This window comes from Tachysurus fulvidraco, chromosome 11 (assembly GCF_022655615.1).
Source record: "Tachysurus fulvidraco isolate hzauxx_2018 chromosome 11, HZAU_PFXX_2.0, whole genome shotgun sequence".
NCBI classification, from domain to species: Eukaryota; Metazoa; Chordata; class Actinopteri; order Siluriformes; family Bagridae; genus Tachysurus; species Tachysurus fulvidraco.
Genome location: NC_062528.1, coordinates 18,492,294 through 18,512,196, shown reverse-complemented (window position 1 = coordinate 18,512,196; position 19,903 = coordinate 18,492,294). Strand labels below are relative to the sequence as shown.

Here is a 19,903-nt window from a genome sequence, read left to right as displayed (position 1 = left end):
TGTTAAGGGCCTTGCTCAGGGGGCCCAGCAGTGGCAGCTTGGTGGACGTAGGTATCGAACTCATACTGTAACCTTCCCATTGCTAGCCCAACACCTTAACCACTAGGCTACCACGTCCTGTAAAGTAGTCCAGGTGATTAAAGGTAATGGATTCGTGGTGGATAGAACAGGTGGAATTTTTTAGATGCTATTTAATAATAATTTTTGGACTAAAAGAGCCCGATGTCCTACCAACTCGGTTTCTATTTGCTCATGAAAGAGAAGCGGCTGTAAACAAGGTCATAGTTCATTTACATAACATCAGAATAAGGCAAAAATAACTGCTATCACATGCAAATGTGCAATTTTCATGTACTACCTCTTGACCTTAAGTGAATCTGCACAGTGTTTCTCAAAAGGCAGTTTTTTTTTTTACACGTCTCCTGTATTGCCACAGTGAGGAATCAAAAAGTACTGAATTTGGAATTTGTGCATTGTATGATTTAGTTTTTAATACACAAACACACAATATCTGTTCAAATGGTAAAAGAAGCATTTCAAGGGAAGGTGCAGAACCTTCCAAAAAAAAAAAACTGCAATACTTTCTCATTAGCAGTCACGAGTACAAGCGTTTTGGCCGAGTCGACTTCGGAATGTAGAGGATGTGATCGTTCACTACGAACGTATGGTGATTTTTTTTTTCTTTCCTCATCACCAAGAGATACACTACTTAGAATAGAAAGTCATTTTCTCTAAAATGAGATAACAGATGCTAAAGTGAACAACTGCAGAAAGAGGCCAGTGGTGGCTGTTAACGGAGACTGCGGACTGCAAACTGACATGCCTGCGGTTAGGACCGTTTTTGCAGAGGCAGTAGATTATGGGGCTGTTCTCCTCAATCATGGAAAAAAAGAACATCTTGCTATATAGAGTAAAGGCTGCTGTATTGTGGATTCTTACTAAACTAAATACATCATACATGTTTTTTTTGTTTGTTTGTTTTTTTCCTCCCAGATACCGTTTCCTCATTTACATCATGGCCAAACAGCAACAACCACAAATGCATCCAGACACAAGTGAATCTATATTTGTTTAATTTATGCTATAAACATAGTACAGCATCCTGTTTACTAGAGTCTGAACATGTAAATGTTTTGTCAACAGTCGCTATTAATTGCAGTACCTACAGTACCATGTGAGGTCCAAATGTAAAGGTTTTGCTGCCCCCTTGTGTTTCGATCGTGGTATTAACACCAATAAGTAAAAGTGAATAAAGTCTCTTGTGTTTAAATTTGCTGACTGCAGAACATAAAAATTCAGCTCTGACACAAACCTGCTTCTCGGGCATCTAAAGGATTGAAAGATATCCACACTTAAAAAAAAATAAATAAACATTTATTCGTCTATTTTTTTTAAGAAACTGGCAAAACTACAGAATAGCAAAGATTACAAAAACATCCATTGTGCAATCATATCAGTAGCAGTACACAGTATTTAGTAGAAATAAATGGACCGTATATGGACTATATACAATAAAACAGTAGCGACACAAGAGCAGAGTCTCCCTCCCTTCATTCCTTTATCTATTTGAATCTTTGTTCCACAGAATGGACCCGGGATCTCAACTCAGGCTGCTACGCTACATCAGATACGTCTTTAGGTGTTTATCATGGCCAGTTCCTCACCATCCACCTACTGTTTGTTTTCTGGTTATGGAGTTGGTGCTGTCTGTGGATTACGAGGAGTCTCGCACCTTCTGGGAGGGTTAAAAGTCTTGCTGATTCTGGGAGAGCGGACCATTCCCAGAGGAACGAGGGGTGCTGGGTTTTGAAGGCGTGAAAGGTTCTCCATACCACGCTTCCTTTTCACACTCCTGGGGTCCTTAGTGTCGGAGTTTCCGGTGGGTATAGGGGCTCTTTTGGTCACAGGAGTGAAAGGGGAGAAAACTCGGCTTGCCTGGGAACAATGACAAAGTGTGGAAATGAAATGGTTCGTTTCAGATGACCGCATTGCTGTGTCTTTCTACTGGACGACAATTTGAATAGTGAAACCATAAATAAACTCACATTATTCCTGAGGTTTGATTTTGGCACTGAGGGTAAACCTGGAGTTCTTGGGGACTCACAAGAGTTCAGGAAACCTGTTGGAATCAGGTTCGAGAGCTTCTCTTCAGCGACTATGAAGAAATGCTCATAATCCTGTATGGAAAGCAATCAATGCTACGTAAATCTGCTGGCAGAGACATTTTCCGTTTGAGCATAAAACAAATATGCGCATGATTCTAGGTCACAACGAATATGGGGTTATATAAAAGCTATTTGATAAGCATCTCTGCTTTTAAATTAATTATTAAAATCCGAATTAAAAAAAAAATCAAAATAGCTTTATTACCATTAAAATTAAAATGAAATCAAAATAACCATTATTTAAACAGATGCTGCGAACCCATACATTAACACGACCAAGCAGTAGAAACCGCCCTGGTTACCTCAGCGAACGTCTTCAGACGAGCAATATCTTTCTGTAAGTAGGCTTCTTTAGGGTTTGTAGAGAATAGTGCTTGTTCTCCAGCATAAAGGCTGGGGACTGGGCCAGACTGCTGTCGGAGCTGCAGGTTGATTACAGCCAGTAGAGCTAATGGCTTTACCAGGTCCTCCAGAGCAAGAAGTGCCAGGCTGCTACAGATCCTCACAGAGACAAAGTCAAACTTTTCATCCACCAAGTACAACACAGGAGAAGTACCTGCAATGAACAAATGTAAAAAAAAAAGAAGAAAAATTGTATTACAATGCAAATGCTGTAGGTTTGTCTTCTAGTTAGCATACATTACAGGTTATACTTGAAAACGACATACGTGCAATGATCTGATTTGCTCAGAGTCAAATATTTATGAGAGAAAAATAAAGTACTGAGCAGAGGCATTTTCATTTATTTTTTATTTTGCTCAAATAAAAAAAAAAAAGAGTATGTGCCGATATGCAGATTACACAACATCAGATTTATAATCTGCAAGTGAGGGGAGTTCCAGTTTCCAACGAAACTTAGTAAATTGTCCCCTACGCACTAGCTGTTACTTGTGACTAAAGCTTGTTGCACTTCGACGTTTATTTTTAAGCAGGCAGAATTCAGGGACATGTATATTACAGTATAGACACGATGGACAGGATGTTATGATGGATTAATGACTACTGATAACGCACGATCCCACTAAACAGTCTGAGATAAAGGAATTAAACGAACCTTGTCTGTCCGAGATAGAAACGACGTAGCCCACAAGGTCAACCTCTCCACACGGAGAGCTGAATCCGGGGCTCTGAAGATCTCCGAATTTCACCGATTGTCTTGCAGGAAAATGTAAACTTAGCCATTGTGGACAAACCTGTTTCATAGTACGGGACAATTACTCTGGTATCTGTTTCCATATCGAATTGAAAGTAATACAGAAATAAAATCAAATGTACACTTGGTCGCATATAGAAACATCATTTGAGGACTTCTTTCTAATCGTAAAACGTTTTACCTCAGTGTCTTGAAACTGGGTTTTTTTGGTAGCTGTAAACTGGATGTTCGAAGTTCCGGAGCGTTTCTTGGTCTCTGATGTGGCCAGGTGATAAGCTTTGTATCTGCGGCCTTCTCGCAGTAAGGATTGCAAGTCCAAAGAAGGCCGCCAGATATTCAGTGTGTATACTAGAAAACACACACAAACGGTTGCTTGAATATTAGCTGTAGTGTTAACATGGTCTGGTTAAAACATTTACGCTAGTTAACGTCTTTCTTCTACCGTGTTTATTTTTGGCAGAGATTATCTACAGCTAGTGTACTGGAAACCCAAACAAAACCACTTTTTTCCTATTTAAAGTTACACCCTAAAACACGTGCACTCACGACGGCTGAATGCAAAATGCACGTACAGAAGCTTCCTGAATTTGTTAGCTGTCGGTTTAAAGAGATTTTGCGGCTACGGAGACCGGACCTTCTCCTCGGCAGAGGTTTTTTTTCACAGCCGAGCATTACAAAAGCGAGAAAGTCGGGTTTCATTTTTTCTGCCATCTACCATCTGAAGCATCGGAACACGAGATAAATCGCTCACCGCAGCTGCTGTGTAAATCATTAGCATCAGCAATAGACAGTTTCCAGACAGGAGTAACGTCTCGGTTAGCGCAGCCCCCCTCAGCCTCCTGTACAGCCTTGTGCACCCGGTCCTGTAACTCCGCTCTCTTCCTTTCGGTTAAAACTTGCCTGTAGCTACTCACAGCTTTCACCTGCTGGGTGCTTAGATGTGCCTGTGTGTAAAAAAAAAAGAATGTACAAATGGAAGTGTGTAAAAAAGTGCAGAACCCAGAAAGGTTTCCCTGTATAATCATTAATATTTATGTAAACAGAAACAAGTGTTATAACTTGTAGAAACACAATCTGTATTCCAGCTGCCACAAATCTACAAAGAAATGCACTATTACCTGAGGGTAGAGATTAAGCCCTGTATTAAAAAAAAAACCCACTACTTTTAGCCATTTCATTCTTTCTTTTGAGGTACGAGCTGCAACAAGCCGTGCTTTTTACTTGCGCTTGACCTTCATAGCTAAGTCCTTCTGCTGGTGCAGCCATTTGTCTATCATTCAGCTAAAAAACTCCACCAATTTCTTGCTGATTGATTTTTGTTTTGAAATAACTGCTGAAACCTGCTTCTTTCTATCACAGTTCTTCCTCTCTGGTTCTTCGCATTCTACTGAAAAGGTAGTGTTTAGAAAAGGCTGCTTAAATCTGATTAAGTGCTTTACCTCCACCAAAGCTGGATCGCTCTCCATCGCTTCATGAATCTCTTCTCCTTCCTGCAGGTTCTTGATCTCGTGCAGACTAAATGTTCTGCCTCTCCTGGTTTTCCTCTTTTCTGTAAATACACATATAGTGTATGTTCTGTGGCAGTTCAGTTACTTTGGGAAATAAATGAGAAATTCGGACAAAATTGTGAGCCACGTTTAGTTTACGTTAAAGGTGGGGTCTCAGTTGTTTGAAAGCTAATGTTGACATGTGAAATCACAAACAAACACGCCCCTAACCCAAATGGGTTCCACCCCTGTATTGATAGCTCCGCCCACATATACATACGTAACCCAGGCAACTGATGGAAAGAAATGTGTCTTTATCATAGTTGAAGGGAAGAACAATACGATTGCAGATAAACAAACAAGCAAAAATGACACACAAGCATAATCATGTAAAGGACAAAGGCATATATTAGTTCTGTGTAACAAAGCAAAACCAACGTTACTCACCTATCGGGAAGGAAAAAAGCGCCTCGGCGTCTTAAGTAAAGTCGGCCACATATTCACAGATTGGAGTTTCCCGAGTCAGTAACTCCTGAGCTAAACACTGTTACTACACAAAACACGGTTGTAGCTGCCTCTCTACATTACTACGATAGAAAAGAGGTGTTATTTGTGTAGTAACAGCGTTTAGCTCAGGAGTTATTGACTCGGGAAACTCCAACCTGTGAATATGTGGCCAATTTCCTGCTCCTTCAGTTCTCTCCAGCGCTGGAAAGCTGATCCTATAATAACACGTCCTACTTCTTGCCTTATCGTAAGTCTTTCTTTCTTTGTTTTTATCCTCCATGTCAACGTTAAAACCGCTTTCTGCTAATGTCACACATGCGCACTGAACACTCTCTCCGCCCATATTAACAAGCCCCGCCCCTTTCTGCTCATTGGCTACGCGTTTGTTTTGTTTTTGTTTAGTTTGCCGTCCCGACTCAGTTTTCTGAAGCATTTCCCAAACGACGGAGACCCCACCTTTAATACGTTCGATTGCAATGCAGTCGATTAGACAGAGATTTCTACCTCAGATCAGTAATTAAAAAAAAAAAAAGATTATTCTTCACCTAGCATCGACGCCACAGCCGGATACTGTGACGCAAAGACAACGTGATTCCTGTAACACGTCATTACCTTCTTCCTCTTTCTCTATCTGAGCTTGTATTTTGGAGAAAAGGTGCTCCAATGTCTTCTCTTTGGTCCTGTTGTATCCTGCTACTTCTCTGACTTCAGCTCGCTCGTTGCGAAACACAAAGACAGAACCTGGCTTCTTTTCCATCCACTATTTAATAAGACAAAGTTAACAAGCAGAATTAAACGTAGTAACACAACCATGTGACTTAGTCAAGTCTGGAGTTCAAGATTACTGTTGCAGGAAAACATTTTATTAAACAGATCAATACTCTGAATACCTCTATGAAAAGCTACCAGGGGCAATAGTGCAGAACTAGTAGAGGATTCGGTTTGAATAGCATTATTGTGCAAATTGTGAAATGAGATCAAATAAAACACACCTGTATTGGGTAACTCCTTAACACGGTGATGTCCACACGACTCACCACTCCTCCGTTAGCATACAGTGCTGAAAGCAACAGTGGGAAGGGTCGAGGGTCTTTATAGAAGCCGAGCTTTGTGTCCCAGCGAGCTCGTCTTGTACTGTTTGCCGGAATCTTTAAAAGAGGCGGAAAAAAAAAGAAGAAGATTCCTTACAGTAAGTCACGAACGAAAAACGATACCGTTTGCATCTTCTTAATATTTAAGAAGACTTAATATTTCTTCTGAATGAAAAATATCCCCAAACCTTGAGCATGAGTGATTCAGGAGCCTCTAGCGGAGGACAGGCGTCTTGAGAGCCGATTAATTCTGCGCCGTGGATCAGAAGTTTCACACCCACTCGGAGACGGCCTTTTCTCAGCATGGTAGACAAAGGTACGTCCAGTAGCGCTTTGATGGGATACCAGCCGTCGGTAAGCCATATGACTGCAGCGGGTGACTCGGGTTTTGTATCTGTTGTGTTCGTGGCTTCCTTTGTCCTGACTAAACTTTGGTCATCTTTGGCAATTCCACACACACAAAGCACTATGGTCTTGGCTGGTGTGTCGTCTCTCTCTATAATCTTCTTCAGGGCTGATCTTTTACTGTGGTCCACCTCAACGTCATACCTGAGAAGAATAAATTAACTGCTGTTCAGAATGTTTCCCATAACTATGTTCTTCTTGCCCAAAGCATGAAAAGGTGATTCATCGTTTTCTAGACTACAGCCAGACCTCAATACACCGCAGGGTTTCCCGCGGTGCTTTTCAGTTAAGGCGGCCCGCCTAAGCTTGGAAGCCCTACCGCCTTAATTAGGTCGTCCAAAAAAAAAATAAATCCGCTGCACAAAAGGCCATCAAGTGCATCTCGGAGAATAGTGCAGACGCACTTCACACCGCGAGCGCGCACGCACGCCACACGGCCGAAATGAGACAAAAGACGTGGTCCATCACTGTCTAGAGGATAACTAGCCAGTTGATAAAACGTGTGTCCACAAAATTTTGAATGTTGTTTTGCACTCTTATTTTTTCTTATTATATGTTGTTTAAATTTTATATTTAGTGTTAAATAAATAATTCTTAAATGTAGTACAGAGTCTGTGGTCTATCTCACAAAGAAGCGCCGCCCCACCCACCCGCCGCTAGCTCCGCCCACCCGCCGCTAGCTCCGCCCACCCGCCGAACCCTAACGCCTTACCTAACAAATTTTCTGCGTGAAACCCTGTACCTGTATGTTATAGAAATGCACAGAACATCTAATACCTGAGTTTGAGCTGTAGAAGCACCTGCTCTGGAGTGAAACACCGACCGCCCAGTATTTCTGGGAAGGCTCTTTCCATGGAGGCGCGTTTCCACACAACCCACCGATAGTGGTTATACACCCATGCTTCACTTATCAGTTTGGGGTCAACACCAGGAGTATCACATAAGGCTCTGCCAAAGCACAATGTTCCAGTTATTATAACTACAGAATCTGAGTAAACAGAACAGACGTTTTCAAAACATCTTTCGTACCTGTAGAACTCCTCTTTACCCAGCATTCCCTTGTTGTCTGGAATCAGCCACCCACCGTCAGCCAGCTGTATCCCTCCGGTGTCTCGGAGAACCTCACGTTTGAAAAACTCGTCACAGCTGAACCGGAACGACTCTGCGTTCTCGCTGGTTATCTGGGACACGTTGAAGGATACGCCATGCTGATAGAGCTAAAAAGAGAGAGAGAGGAAAAAAAAAAAGCTTAGTAGCGGCTAAAGCAGACGCCAGACTTCAAATTGTAAGAAGAAATAATTAATTAATTAATTAATTAAATAAAAAATCACCTGGTTTTCTGTGTGGAGCTCAGGACACTTGTACCCTACAGCCTCTTTCAGGGAAATTCTGCTCACCCCGGACGTCTTAGCCAGGTAAAAAGTGCCAGGTAGAGGTCGAACTCTCTGATACTTCTTTTTTCTGACTCTCATGTTCTGAATATCTCGTGCTAACTCCAAAGACTGCTGCCAAATGACTTTAATAGATGAGAACAAGATCAGAATCGAACGAAAAAATTAACATACGCAAACACACAAACTCGTTTACTAGGCAGGAAAAAAAAAGCAAAACCCACTGTGTAGTTTTTGCATCATTGAGGTTCTTTAAAAGATATTTAAGAACGGTAACTATTTACCAATAGCAAGGCAACAGTCTGGTGTGACTGCTGATTAAAAATGACCGGCTTGTCTGTATTTTAATCGACCAAAGTAACCAAAAGTTCAACCTTCTCAATATTTATTTTCTATTTAATTTTAATTTTTTTTTTTTTTTTTTTTAAACCATTCTTTTTTTTCCTTTGGGCAACACACAGCGGTCAAGAATTCGAATGCAAAGAAATGCCTAAAGCGCCCAGTTATTATTAAGAAAAGAACTTTTTAAAGCAACTTGCTTACTGTTTGTTTCCCCAAGGACAGTGGTATCGTTTTCCAGCATCTCCTCTCTCTTGGTTTCTTCTGTTTTCTGTTTGTCTGTATTTCTGGCTGAATGATACTTGCTGCTTTCACAGCTAGAGCTTGTGATGGCTGGGGAATCGGCAGAAATCAGTGGTGAATCCTTCACATAAACGTTACCTGATGTAGCTCTCTTTTTAATGGGTGGAACAAACACACTGGGAACTTGGGCCACAGCTGTAGGAACACGGGTTTGTGGCGTTTCCTCCTTGAGGTTTTTTCGAAAAGGTGGTATAAACACTGGAGCCTTGGGGTCTGAGGATCTCCTTTTGAGGTGACCTTGGTTGGCTGATGCTTGGTCCATGACAGTCCTGCAAGTCAAAAAAATGTTTGCTTTACTTCTACTTACATCTAAAGGACGTTTTTTTCCTTTAAAATTCAGGTCTGTGTTGCGATGCATACCTGGACGGATAAGTGATATTGGGCTTCAAGTTGTATTTGAAGACCCTTCTGTCACTCAGGGTCCCTGCAAACACGAGGCCGAGTGTGTATGACAAGCAGGTTGGATAAATATTGAAATAAGACACTTGGAAGGCATGCTGTTAAGTGAAAATATCAGCAACCCGATGTGAATCACCATCCCAAAAGAAGACTATTGCCCTATTGCTATATCGACAGCAACTCCAGGAAAGTTCCGTTAAAAGGTGGAAACTCCGTAGAAATGATTAAGAAATAGACCGTCCAATCGTTGTGTCAGAGCAACTGTATTAAACAGCTTTGAAAGAAAGCAATAAATAAAAAAAAATGAATAAAAGAAGTAACTTCTGAAACCTGCTTTTCAGTGTGGAATGTTGTTTGTATTTGGACTTCCCCCAAGACGTGCCCCTAATGACCCCTTCCAAACCCCATAAATCATTATAGGGAGAAGTTTCGATTGTATACTTGGCTTTGAACACATTTGAAAGTGATGACATGACAGTCCTTGCTAATGACAGGTCAAGTATAAAGATACTTTTAAAGGTGGGGTGCACGATGTTTGAAAAATGCTTCAGAAATCTGAGTCGGGCCGACTAACAAAAACGTGTAGCCAATGAGCAGAAAGGGGCGTGTCTTGCCAATAGTGTTCAGTGCACATGTGTGACATTAGCAGAAAGCGATTGAAACACTGACATGGCGGACACCTGCCGTTACCTCTGCCTCGGGTTCTAGGTGCTGAACGTCGTGTTCCGCGTGAAACGGAGCTAAACCTTTCACGCTACAACACACAGTACTACAAAAACACATTTGTATTACCATAGTATTACTCATTGAGTTCATTTATTGATAAAAATATCCCCTCAGCCAGCTGCCCCAACAGGTTCCGCCATAATAGTTGCCTAGGTTGCGTATGTATGTGTAGGGCGGTGTTATCAAAACATGGGTGGGACCCATTTGGGTTAGGGGTGTGATTGTTTTGGTGATTTCAAATGTCAACATTGGCTTTCAGACATTGTGTACCCCACCTTTAAGGGTGGAGCTTTGTGTACAAGCTTTTTGTGTAATCAGACTTTTTTGGTCTGTTTACGGTGAGGAATGTGAGACCATTTAGTTCTGCTTATCGCTTATATTACAAAAAAAAAAAAAAAACTATCAAAGCTGTTATATGAAAATGAATCAACCGATCAGATCGGAGACGTCGACACCGACGGGGTATAATAAGAACAATTTGATGCTTATTTTACAACACTAACCGTTGGGGCTGCTTTTCACTGGAGCGCAGGCTGTTCCGTCGTCTGAGATCTGGTCAAACTCTGAAACAAGTCTTCTTTTCAAAGGAGGTTGGCCTTAATAGGATTAAAACGTGAATGAGTAGTGTGTAACAGAAAAAACATTTTTCCCCCTTATAGCTGAAAGGTCTTACCTGTCAAAAGCTCGTCATCCGACGGCCGCTTTCGTATTCCTGTGTTCACCCCTAAGCGTATCTCCTGATGTTGTGCAGGACTTTGCCTGACGTCAGAGTCCAAGCTACTCATCAAACCACTCTCGTTGAGATCATCCTCTAAGAGTGCTTTGGTGCAAGCCATTGCTTCTTGCTCAAAATATTTTTGCTGGGTTACAGTGCATCCATCAAGATTTAAAGAATGGCAGCTCAGCAGGGAAGGATTATCCTGAGCGGCCGGTGATGACGGGTGAGGTGGATTAGTGGCTTTGGTCTCTGACTCGATAGGTTTCTTGTCAATAGCTGTAGATGGAGCGTCATTGGTAATTGTACTGTTAGTAACTGTTTGGGCATCACAATCTCTGAACATCTCGTACGCTACCGCGAGGGCCGATTTTGACACGCAAACACCTTTTCCGCTGGCTGTGCTAAAGCCACAATTTCCTGATCCCGAGTGATCAGCCTTTGGGCCTCCATTAATCATGTTCTCATATCTTCCTTCGGATTTTCCGGCATTATCTGGCACGCTTGCGTTCTTAGCACACAAAGCTTCACCGCTATAACTTCCATGTTGTACTGAACCGTCGTCACTACCGACCGACACGTCCTTACCCCTGTTCGGCTCCTTTTCTGACACGCCGTTTTTGTTCCTGGCGGCATTGAAAAGCAATTCGTGTGTAGGTTCAGAACCTGCTGCTGATGTCTTTGGAGCTGACAAATTACAGGGATCAGGTCCTAATCCATCCACATCACAGTCAGTAAAAAGACTCCACGCTTTCTGGAGGGCTTTCTCAGAAACGGCGACTTTCCTTCCGCTTGCTGTGCTAAAGCCGTAGGTTTTTCCCGCAACGACGGCCTCGTTTTTGGAAAGAATGCTTGCTTCTGATATTTCCGATCTCCTTTCACCAGGTGAAGCAGCATTTGAATCATCCAACATAGCTCTTGCTCTCTGAAGTGCGTCGGCTGAAACGGACACCGCAGCACCGCTTGCTGTACTGAAACCACAGACAGATGGTGGTTGAAGAGTCTCAGAGGAGGTTTTAGTGAATTTCCTTTGGACATATTTATTTAAATCTGTGGAGTCTTTCTTTAAGGCCTCTTTGTTCAGATTGTCTGTTCCGGGCAAATTCACCATGTTTCCCGCAACTGCCTTGAAGCCACAGTCATCCATCACACTTGTGTCGTCTCTTTTTACTTGAGAAACCTCCACACGATCGGGATCGCAATTTTTAAAAAACGTCTTGGCTTTCATAAACGCTTTTTCAGAAAAACTCACTCCTTTCCCACTTGCCATCTTGAATCCGTTGACAAACGTGTGCTGGCGTGTATCTACTTCGAGATCCAGCTTTGCGTTCGTTTCCTCGGGTTTCGCTTCATCCGAGCTTCTCGTGCAGTCATTAATATCTTTGAAAATGGGTTTTGATTTTTGAATTGCACTTGCTGAGACAGACGCTTCTTTGCCGTTGGCCATTTTAAACCCATTACTCTTGACGGATCGAGGAGTTGGACACGTTGCCTGTTTTGTGTCGGGGCCGATTTCAAAATTGGGTTCTTTTCCACCTTTTGGTAAAGATCCATCAGACGTTTTCGATTCAGCAACTATGTCTGCCAATAAATCATAAGAATTCTGAGCTGAAGTCCAAGAGGTGGCTTTTGTTTCTGCAGGGAAACGGTCATACTTGGATTCTTTGCCATTTGCAAGTTCATTTAAAAGTTCCTTTGCATTTTGAAGAGCGTTTTCTGAGATCTTTAATTCCTTTCCTCCAGCGGTACTAAATCCAGAACTTACCGTGCTGCTCCGATTTAAATCTGGTTTCTGATCTACAGTTTCTTGTCCTGTTTCCAGATTTGTTTTGCTACACATCTGTTTACACGTTTCAGCCTCTTCGTTTATTGAGCTCGCGTTTCCTTTACACGCATTTATCCTTTGTTTTGGTTCGAGATCTGATTCCACTGCGATCCTGCGATCCACCGTGTCCTGGTGGTCACCTGCTCGATCTTCGTTTTCTTTAACGGTATCCGCATTGCTGTCACTCTCGGGACTAAAGTTTCTCTCCGTGTCCTCTAGATCTGCAAAAAGGCTTCTGGCCTTGCTCAGACATTTCACAGAGATGGTCACAGCATTTCCCTTTGCAGTTCTAAAGCCAGAACAAAAAGCCTTTTCCTGCACACTGTCATCAGCCTTATTCTGCATTTCCCATGGAATAAGACAAGACTTCCTGATATTTAAATTCTGAACGGCCACGTCTCCATTCATCAGGCCGTTTGGGACCGAAGCGTTCGTATCTGCCTTGGACTGATGTTTTTTTACGACCTGCCTCTCGGTTAAATTGCAGTTAAAGCTATCGTCAAAGTCAATACCAGCAAGTATCTCAGGGTCCCACTCTCGCTCCAGCTGCAGGCTATCTGGATATTTCGAGTCCATCTTTGTGTGTTTAAACTGTGTAAACTCACACTGGCTGCCTGCGTCCTCTAACATACTACACAGCTCGGTCACGTCCGCCCTTTGCGAAGCCGTCAAAGATGAACTTCCGTCATCGTTGCCGGTGGAACGTTGTGCAGATTTATACGGCTTGGCACCGTTTATACTGCAGATCTGCATCTTGTTATCCGACGGACATGAATCTAACTTCTCTTCATCCAACTCCTTGAAAATGTCTTTAGCTTTTTCGAGATTCACAGATGAGACAGTTATACTTTTGTTAGACGCAGTTTTGAAGCCAGATTCGTTTGTTTGGCACATGAACATGCTAGGCATATTCGCTGGAGCTTCCTCAGACCTTAAAACGCTTTCATTAGAAGTTTCTTTTCCAGCTTCATGATAGCTTTCTGAAGGCGATTTCTCTCCAGCAGTGTTTGCTATTACAGGTTTGTAAGTTTTGCAGCAGTTTGTACCTGCTTGTATCGGTTCGGTTACGCCTGAAGTGCCTGTGTGAGTCATGAGGTGCTCTGTGTGCTCTGAGGATTCGTCTAACGCTGCTTTGGCTTTCACTAAAGCTTCAGGTGGTACTACAATAATCGCATTATTTGCTGTTTTAAATCCAGAATAAAGATGTTCGGTGTCGTTGCATGGTAACGTTTCCGGGCTAAAACCAGAACGAACTGTAGGACAGGCATCGTCACAGACTGCGCTCTCAAAGGATTGTGTATTTGTGAAATGAACGACTTCTGCTGTCTGACGGTCTACGTGACCTTCGCACTGTATCGCAGCTACTGCTTTAGCCTGCGTATCGTTTATTTCTTCTACAGTGCAAGCTGGGATTAAAACACCTTCACGGCTGCTCTGTGCGATTTTTTGTGGCGCTTTTAACGAGTTCACTTCCTGAGTGAAATCCTCCGCAAACGCTTTGCAAAGCTGAGACATATCGAGCTCATGGTCTATGTTAAGAAGTGTAGGATGGACCTGCTTAACGGTAGTTTCTGCTGGCTGGACCGACTGATCTCCGGTGTCCGTGTGGACATCCTCTTCATGACTGGAAGCTTCCTGGTAGTGTTTTCCAACCGCAGCATCTACAGAGATGACAAACGAGAGCAATTTAATAAGATGACAATGAATAGATGGGATAAGAAAAGACAGTACGAAGGAAGAATTCTCATACCAGTGACATTGTGCTTTTTTTTACTATCTGAATTTTGCACTCGATACACAAATTTCCTGGGTTTTCTTGAGAAGGTAAGTGCAGGAGATGCCTCCGATAAAGAGATTTGCCCCTGAGACTTCTCACGAATCGAATCAGGAGAGAACGTCTGTGCGATACGGTGATCATCCACTCCAGGACTAGTGAGTTTACTTGAGATTTCAGAGATACACGCTTGGTTTGGCTTTGAGTATTGAACATCAGATAAACTTAGCGGGGTCCACTGTGTAAAATCCTTATTATCAAGCTGACTTGAAAATAAAGGGGACTTTAAATTTGCAACAGAAGCACCGGTCACTGTCTTTGATGCGGATGGACGATCTGTAGTGTGCTCTACTGTCACGGGATCTGCCTTTACTTCCTTATAAACACCGTTCAACCTCTTTTTCCTTTCCGTGGATTTAACCCTTCGCAGTGAGGAGCCGCTGTCCGTGAAGAAGAAGGACAGCACGTCCTCGGCTCCGTCGAGGACGCTCTCCACTGTGTTCCGCAAATCGCTGTCCTTAATCGCATCCGGTACCGTCTGCCTCCAAACACCATCTAAGTTGTCAGTGGATGAATCAGATTTTTGTTTTTCTGCGTGGACGTTCCCACCGTTTATGTCTGCGGAAAAATGGATTTTTGAAGAAAGATTTTAAACTACTTCCCCACTTAAAGGTGGGGTGCACCATGTTTGAGAAATGCTTCAGAAAACTGAGTCGGGCCGACAAACAAAACAAACGTGTAGCCAATGAGCAGAAAGGGGCGTGTCTTGTCTTGTTAATAAGCCGTGTTAATATAGGATCAGCGTTCAAGGGTTACGTATGTATGTGTGGGCGGAGCTATCAATGCAGGGGTAGGACCCATTTGGGTTAGGGGCGTGTTTGTTTTGGTGATTTCACATGTCAACATTGGCTTTCAAACATCGTACACCCCACCTTTAATATACACTTAATCCAAATGAATACGTATAGATGACGAACCGTTGTGCTGCACACTGGATGTTGATTCTGAATCTTTTGAGAGTGATGGAAACAGCTTTCGAACAATCTGTACAGAAGGAAAAAAAAGTGATTATAAAAATAATTTTTAAAAAACCTACTTGAGTTTATACCAACATTCAACCAGTGACAATGCAACAGGAAAACATTCATTTTTCTATCTGCAATTTCAATAAAAATTATGATTCAGTATGATTCATTACCGAGACAAATCTGACTGGCTTGAATGATTCATCAGACCAATCTCATGGCATGACTATTCAGTTCCCCACTCACAAATGTATGCTGCATATATGGTACCAACAGTATTTTGCACAGTATGCTACAAACAGTATTTTGCCAGTTGTAATGATTTAATTGACTGTATTGTCATGCTCTGTAAGGATAATAGAGAGAGAGAGAGAGAGAGAGAGAGAGAGAGAGAGAGAGAGAGAAAAAATGGGGGCCTTCATTGACAGGTGACTTTTGCTTGTCTGGCTTGAGTGACAGGCCGGTTGAGTAGAGTTATGAGTTGGTATCCTTCATTACCTCCACAGAACGGTGATAAGTACAGTTAGAGTTATCTAAGTCCTGTGTCTGTATATTAATTGATCCGAAGCTAATAATGCTATAAACTCATTTATAAGTAGAGAAGAGAAACTATACATTGTTCACGGCCTGTCCGTTCGACGGACTCTATAAGCGAGGAAGGAACTGTTAGTTAAGTTTACAGCAAGTTGAAGCCGCAGGTTGAGCAAAAAAGTAATAAGTGGTAAAGGATGTTACACAGCCACAAGCCACAACTGAAGCATCCACTGCACACCAGTGACACATGTGGATACCCACTGGCCAGAAGCCTTTACGTAGTCACACAGAATTTCACTGGGCTGTAATGTATTTCTTTAAACATATAAGTTTGGAGGTTGGGTTCAGAGCACAAGTCAGACATGATACAGTGTCCCTGGAGCAGAGAGGGTTAAGAGCCTTGCTCAAGGGCCCAACAGTGGCAGCTTGGCAGTGCTGGGGCTTAAACCCTGATCTTCAAATCAACGACCCAGAGCCTTGACTGCTTGAGCCATCACTGGCCAATACCCATAACCCAAATAAACACAAATTTTAGACTACAACGAATTCAACTACGAACCCCAGACTAAAATGTGTTTAATCATCTACTTACAATGACTTCTTTGTCTCTGAGAAAACTTACTGGTGAAGACTGGCATTCTGTTTTTTTGGCTGTTGAAGCAGAAATAAACCGTCGTTAATATAAATTACGTAGAGAGAGAGGGAGAGAAACAAACAAAACGTAATCTATTGATAAATGTCTATACTAACATAAAATAACGGTGGGGGTCAATGATGGTGTGTTAAAGGAACTGCTCCAAGATAGATCGGGGTTTAATTTAGCTCCGAGGCTCTCGCTGATGCGTTGTGCAGATGAGGCTTGTGTCTAAGAAAACATTTTGATCGACGTGATTAAATCGGCAATTTTGAGATTCGGGAAGATTTGGATTATAAACAGAGTGGGATATAATACCGGAATGTGTCTTACTGTTAAATCTGTTGGTGTGTCAAGTAGATCTGTAATAACAAACAAGCAAAATGCAACACAGGGCATAGTGTTAGGGTATTTTAATGTTAAAAAAAAAAAAAAAAAAGAATACTTTTTGTATATTAAAATATGAACAGAATAAGAAAGTTCAGATACAAAACAAGACTATTATATTCATGTCAGCAAAGTGGAATGTGGCATGATTTATTTTCATATAAAAGCACGGTCTGGACGCTTATTTCACTTATATCACAGCGAATTGTAAACGATTACGAGAGAGAGAGAGAACTTCGCTGTGGTATAATACATTTCAATAGATAAAGATTTTCCTCTGAACAATGGCATTGTTTCTTACCCAAGCATGCACTTGTCTTTAATGATCCCCAGTCTTTATGAAACTGCTGGCTAGAGATACAAATAATAATAATAATAATAATAATAATAATAATAATAATAATAATAATAATAATAAAAAAATTAAAAAACACAACAACAAAGACCTTGTATTTATACCTCACATATAAAATTTTTACAAACGTACATACAAATAAAGTTGCCTGGAAAGCACAAAGAAAGCAACACATCTGTTATTCAATGACATGCATAACAACAAGGTGCATAACATGACACACAAGGTCATCATGAGGGATGACTGTGAAAGAAAAGAAAAGATGAATGTGTCAAACATACACTCGACCACTCTCTCTCATATATGTAAAGTGAGCAGAAAACACAACAGCTCTATCAAACAACCGAACACTGAGACACAGAGACAAAGACTTTTAAGGCTGCAAATACAAAGCTACTGTACATTTCATTTTTCCTTTTATTTTTAGGCGAAGTTAGTTACCTGTCTTTAGCTAAGTCAAACAGACATGGGCTTGATTCTGCACCTGGTGGAGCAGGAAACATTCTCCCCGTCCCTGTGGTGTAAAGGAAAAAATAAACAAAATAAAATTTCTGGAGTCACATGAAATATCTGTAGATCATAGGCCCCGTTCACACTGCAGGTAAAAGTGGCCCATTTTTTGGGGGTCAATGACCAGGTCAGACTTCTTCAGGAGTAGTGTGAACACTCAAATCTGGCCCAGATCTGATTTTTTCAAAACAGTGAAAAAATCAGACCCAAATCTGATTTTTTTCCCAATGTGGCCGCAGTGTGAACAGCCAAGGCGGATTTGATGCGACTTTTACATCGATCTACATCGACATTCATCACAATTATGCGCCGGCGAAGACTTTTTTTTTTTTGCTTAACACACACACGTTACCAGTCGGCGCGTTTGTGTCAAACCTTTTTTTTTTTTTTATGCGTGACAGGTAACGTGTGTGTGTTAAGAGTTTTATATAAAGTGTTACGTGAACCAGCTCATAATGTTTGCGTTGAATGCATTACATGATATGTTTGCTTGCACCAGATGATACAATACTTCCTCCATAACCTCGCCAACCTTGCTGTGTGTGACGTCATTGTTATTGTTCGTTTCCGCATGCGGGTCAGTTCGAAACAGCAAACTGTTCACACTGGTATGTGATATAGGCCACATTTTAAAAGGTAATGTGAACAAGCAAACAAAAATATCAGATCTGAGCAAAATATCCGAATTGAGCATTAAGACTTGCAGTGTGAACGTGGCCATAAAGGCTTGCTGTCCGTTTCATTACATTGAAAGAAAAACAAAAAGGATTGTTTTGTTACAAATGTGCTTTATTTACAAATACAAAATAGTGAAACAGGGGAAGTCATGGTCTAATGGTTAGAGAGTCTGACTCGTAAACCGAAGGTTGTGGGTTCGAGTCTCGGGCCGGCCACAACTGAGGTGCCCTTGAGCAAGGCATCGGAACCACCCCCGCCCCCGCGTGCACTTTGGATGGGTTAAACGCAGAAAACAAATTCTGAGGATGGGTCACCCTACTTAGCCGTACGTCACGTCACGTCACTTCACTTTAAATAAACACTGATTCAGCGTCAGCTGCTTTCTAAATTTGTTGATATCTGTGTGTGTGTGTGTGTGTTAGTCAATTGATCACAACATCGATATTCTCTAATCATGCCACTCTTCCACCCTGCATCTCTCTTTTTTTAGTTTATCTCTCCCACATGCGTTAATCTCTGACTCTGTCTGATATTTTCTGGGGGAAAAAAAAAAAAGGGTTGCCTACCTGAATTGGGAGTATCTTCAAGACCTGAGGCAGGAGAAAGTGGCCGTCTGCGCCTAAATATTCTGGGTGTTGAACACATCTGACTGTCCAAGACTGGTGTCTCTGGAGCTCTGAAAATGACCTTGTCCTTGTCCTTATGTGCTGTGGAGTTACCGCAGCCATCTTCAGAAGCTCTCACAGTCAACTCTTCAAACCAGTCTGAATTTAGTGGCCCAAGTTCTTCAATAATAAAAAAGAAAAACAAAACAAACAAAAACAGCAAATTAAAGTTAAAAGTGAACAATGGCAAAATGCTCACCGGACAATTTTCTCTCTTATTACTGTTGCGAACTGAAACATTCACAAAGTGTGTCGTTTTACTAGACACTATGTAAAATTACCAGTTTCAATTCGATGGAAGAAGTCGTCAAACATTTCGTCTTGCGTTCGTCAGTGCGAAGTCTGAGACAAAGACGAACTGGCCTTTGAAGACAGCTGAAAAGGAGACAAAACTGTTGGTCACAGATCTGAAGAGTGAATTTCAACTGCACTGAAATAAAGGTCTCTAAAGAATTCTTTACCTTGCTAAAGGTTAAACATGTATACTTTTTATTAAAATAACATTTTCAATCCCTTTAATAGGTTTAGCCTGAGTTAGAGCCATTATAGGACATTTCTCAACATGTTCTGATCTGATTCATGAATTCAACAGTAATAAGGAATTGTCATGCATTATATAGTTAGTTTTCTTTAGATGTTAATGCAGTAGTTTCTGACATTATATAAATACACAACAAAAGTCTGTGGAAAGGTCTGCGATGTCCATAGACATTTTATTCTGTCTGCATTCACATGAAATCAGTCATTAATTCAATTAATTTTCCAAACAGAAAACCCCAACAATCTTCCTTCATAATATGTTTTACACTGTTGTGACTTTTATACATCCCTTTAG

The 19,903-nt window shown here is 41.6% G+C and overlaps 1 protein-coding gene across 3 annotated transcripts in view; it reads right to left on the bottom strand.

Annotated features, from left to right (window-relative positions):
• Positions 1 to 1,352: 1,352 nt before the first annotated feature.
• Positions 1,353 to 19,903, bottom strand: part of brca2 (BRCA2 DNA repair associated) — a 20,138-nt gene continuing 1,587 nt past the window's right edge. For 2 of the 3 annotated variants that reach the window (XM_047820897.1, XM_047820898.1), the window contains exons 2-27: positions 19,350 to 19,443; positions 18,970 to 19,188; positions 17,657 to 17,729; positions 17,162 to 17,211; positions 16,807 to 16,835; positions 16,590 to 16,704; positions 16,432 to 16,490; positions 15,258 to 15,324; positions 14,257 to 14,898; positions 10,640 to 14,167; positions 10,470 to 10,562; positions 9,202 to 9,265; positions 8,743 to 9,110; positions 8,140 to 8,324; positions 7,838 to 8,025; positions 7,586 to 7,756; positions 6,592 to 6,952; positions 6,305 to 6,460; positions 5,925 to 6,072; positions 4,758 to 4,867; positions 4,070 to 4,262; positions 3,500 to 3,666; positions 3,220 to 3,358; positions 2,468 to 2,721; positions 2,046 to 2,177; positions 1,353 to 1,935 (exon numbers count right to left, since the gene is read on the bottom strand). In XM_047820897.1, the coding sequence (XP_047676853.1) occupies positions 1,690 to 1,935; positions 2,046 to 2,177; positions 2,468 to 2,721; positions 3,220 to 3,358; positions 3,500 to 3,666; positions 4,070 to 4,262; positions 4,758 to 4,867; positions 5,925 to 6,072; positions 6,305 to 6,460; positions 6,592 to 6,952; positions 7,586 to 7,756; positions 7,838 to 8,025; positions 8,140 to 8,324; positions 8,743 to 9,110; positions 9,202 to 9,265; positions 10,470 to 10,562; positions 10,640 to 14,167; positions 14,257 to 14,898; positions 15,258 to 15,324; positions 16,432 to 16,490; positions 16,590 to 16,704; positions 16,807 to 16,835; positions 17,162 to 17,211; positions 17,657 to 17,729; positions 18,970 to 19,188; positions 19,350 to 19,383 (7,791 nt within the window). In that variant the 5' untranslated portion in view covers positions 19,384 to 19,443 and the 3' untranslated portion in view covers positions 1,353 to 1,689. The remainder of the gene's footprint in view (positions 1,936 to 2,045; positions 2,178 to 2,467; positions 2,722 to 3,219; positions 3,359 to 3,499; positions 3,667 to 4,069; positions 4,263 to 4,757; positions 4,868 to 5,924; positions 6,073 to 6,304; positions 6,461 to 6,591; positions 6,953 to 7,585; positions 7,757 to 7,837; positions 8,026 to 8,139; positions 8,325 to 8,742; positions 9,111 to 9,201; positions 9,266 to 10,469; positions 10,563 to 10,639; positions 14,168 to 14,256; positions 14,899 to 15,257; positions 15,325 to 16,431; positions 16,491 to 16,589; positions 16,705 to 16,806; positions 16,836 to 17,161; positions 17,212 to 17,656; positions 17,730 to 18,969; positions 19,189 to 19,349; positions 19,444 to 19,903) is intronic. The other variant, XM_047820899.1, reaches the window with a different exon arrangement.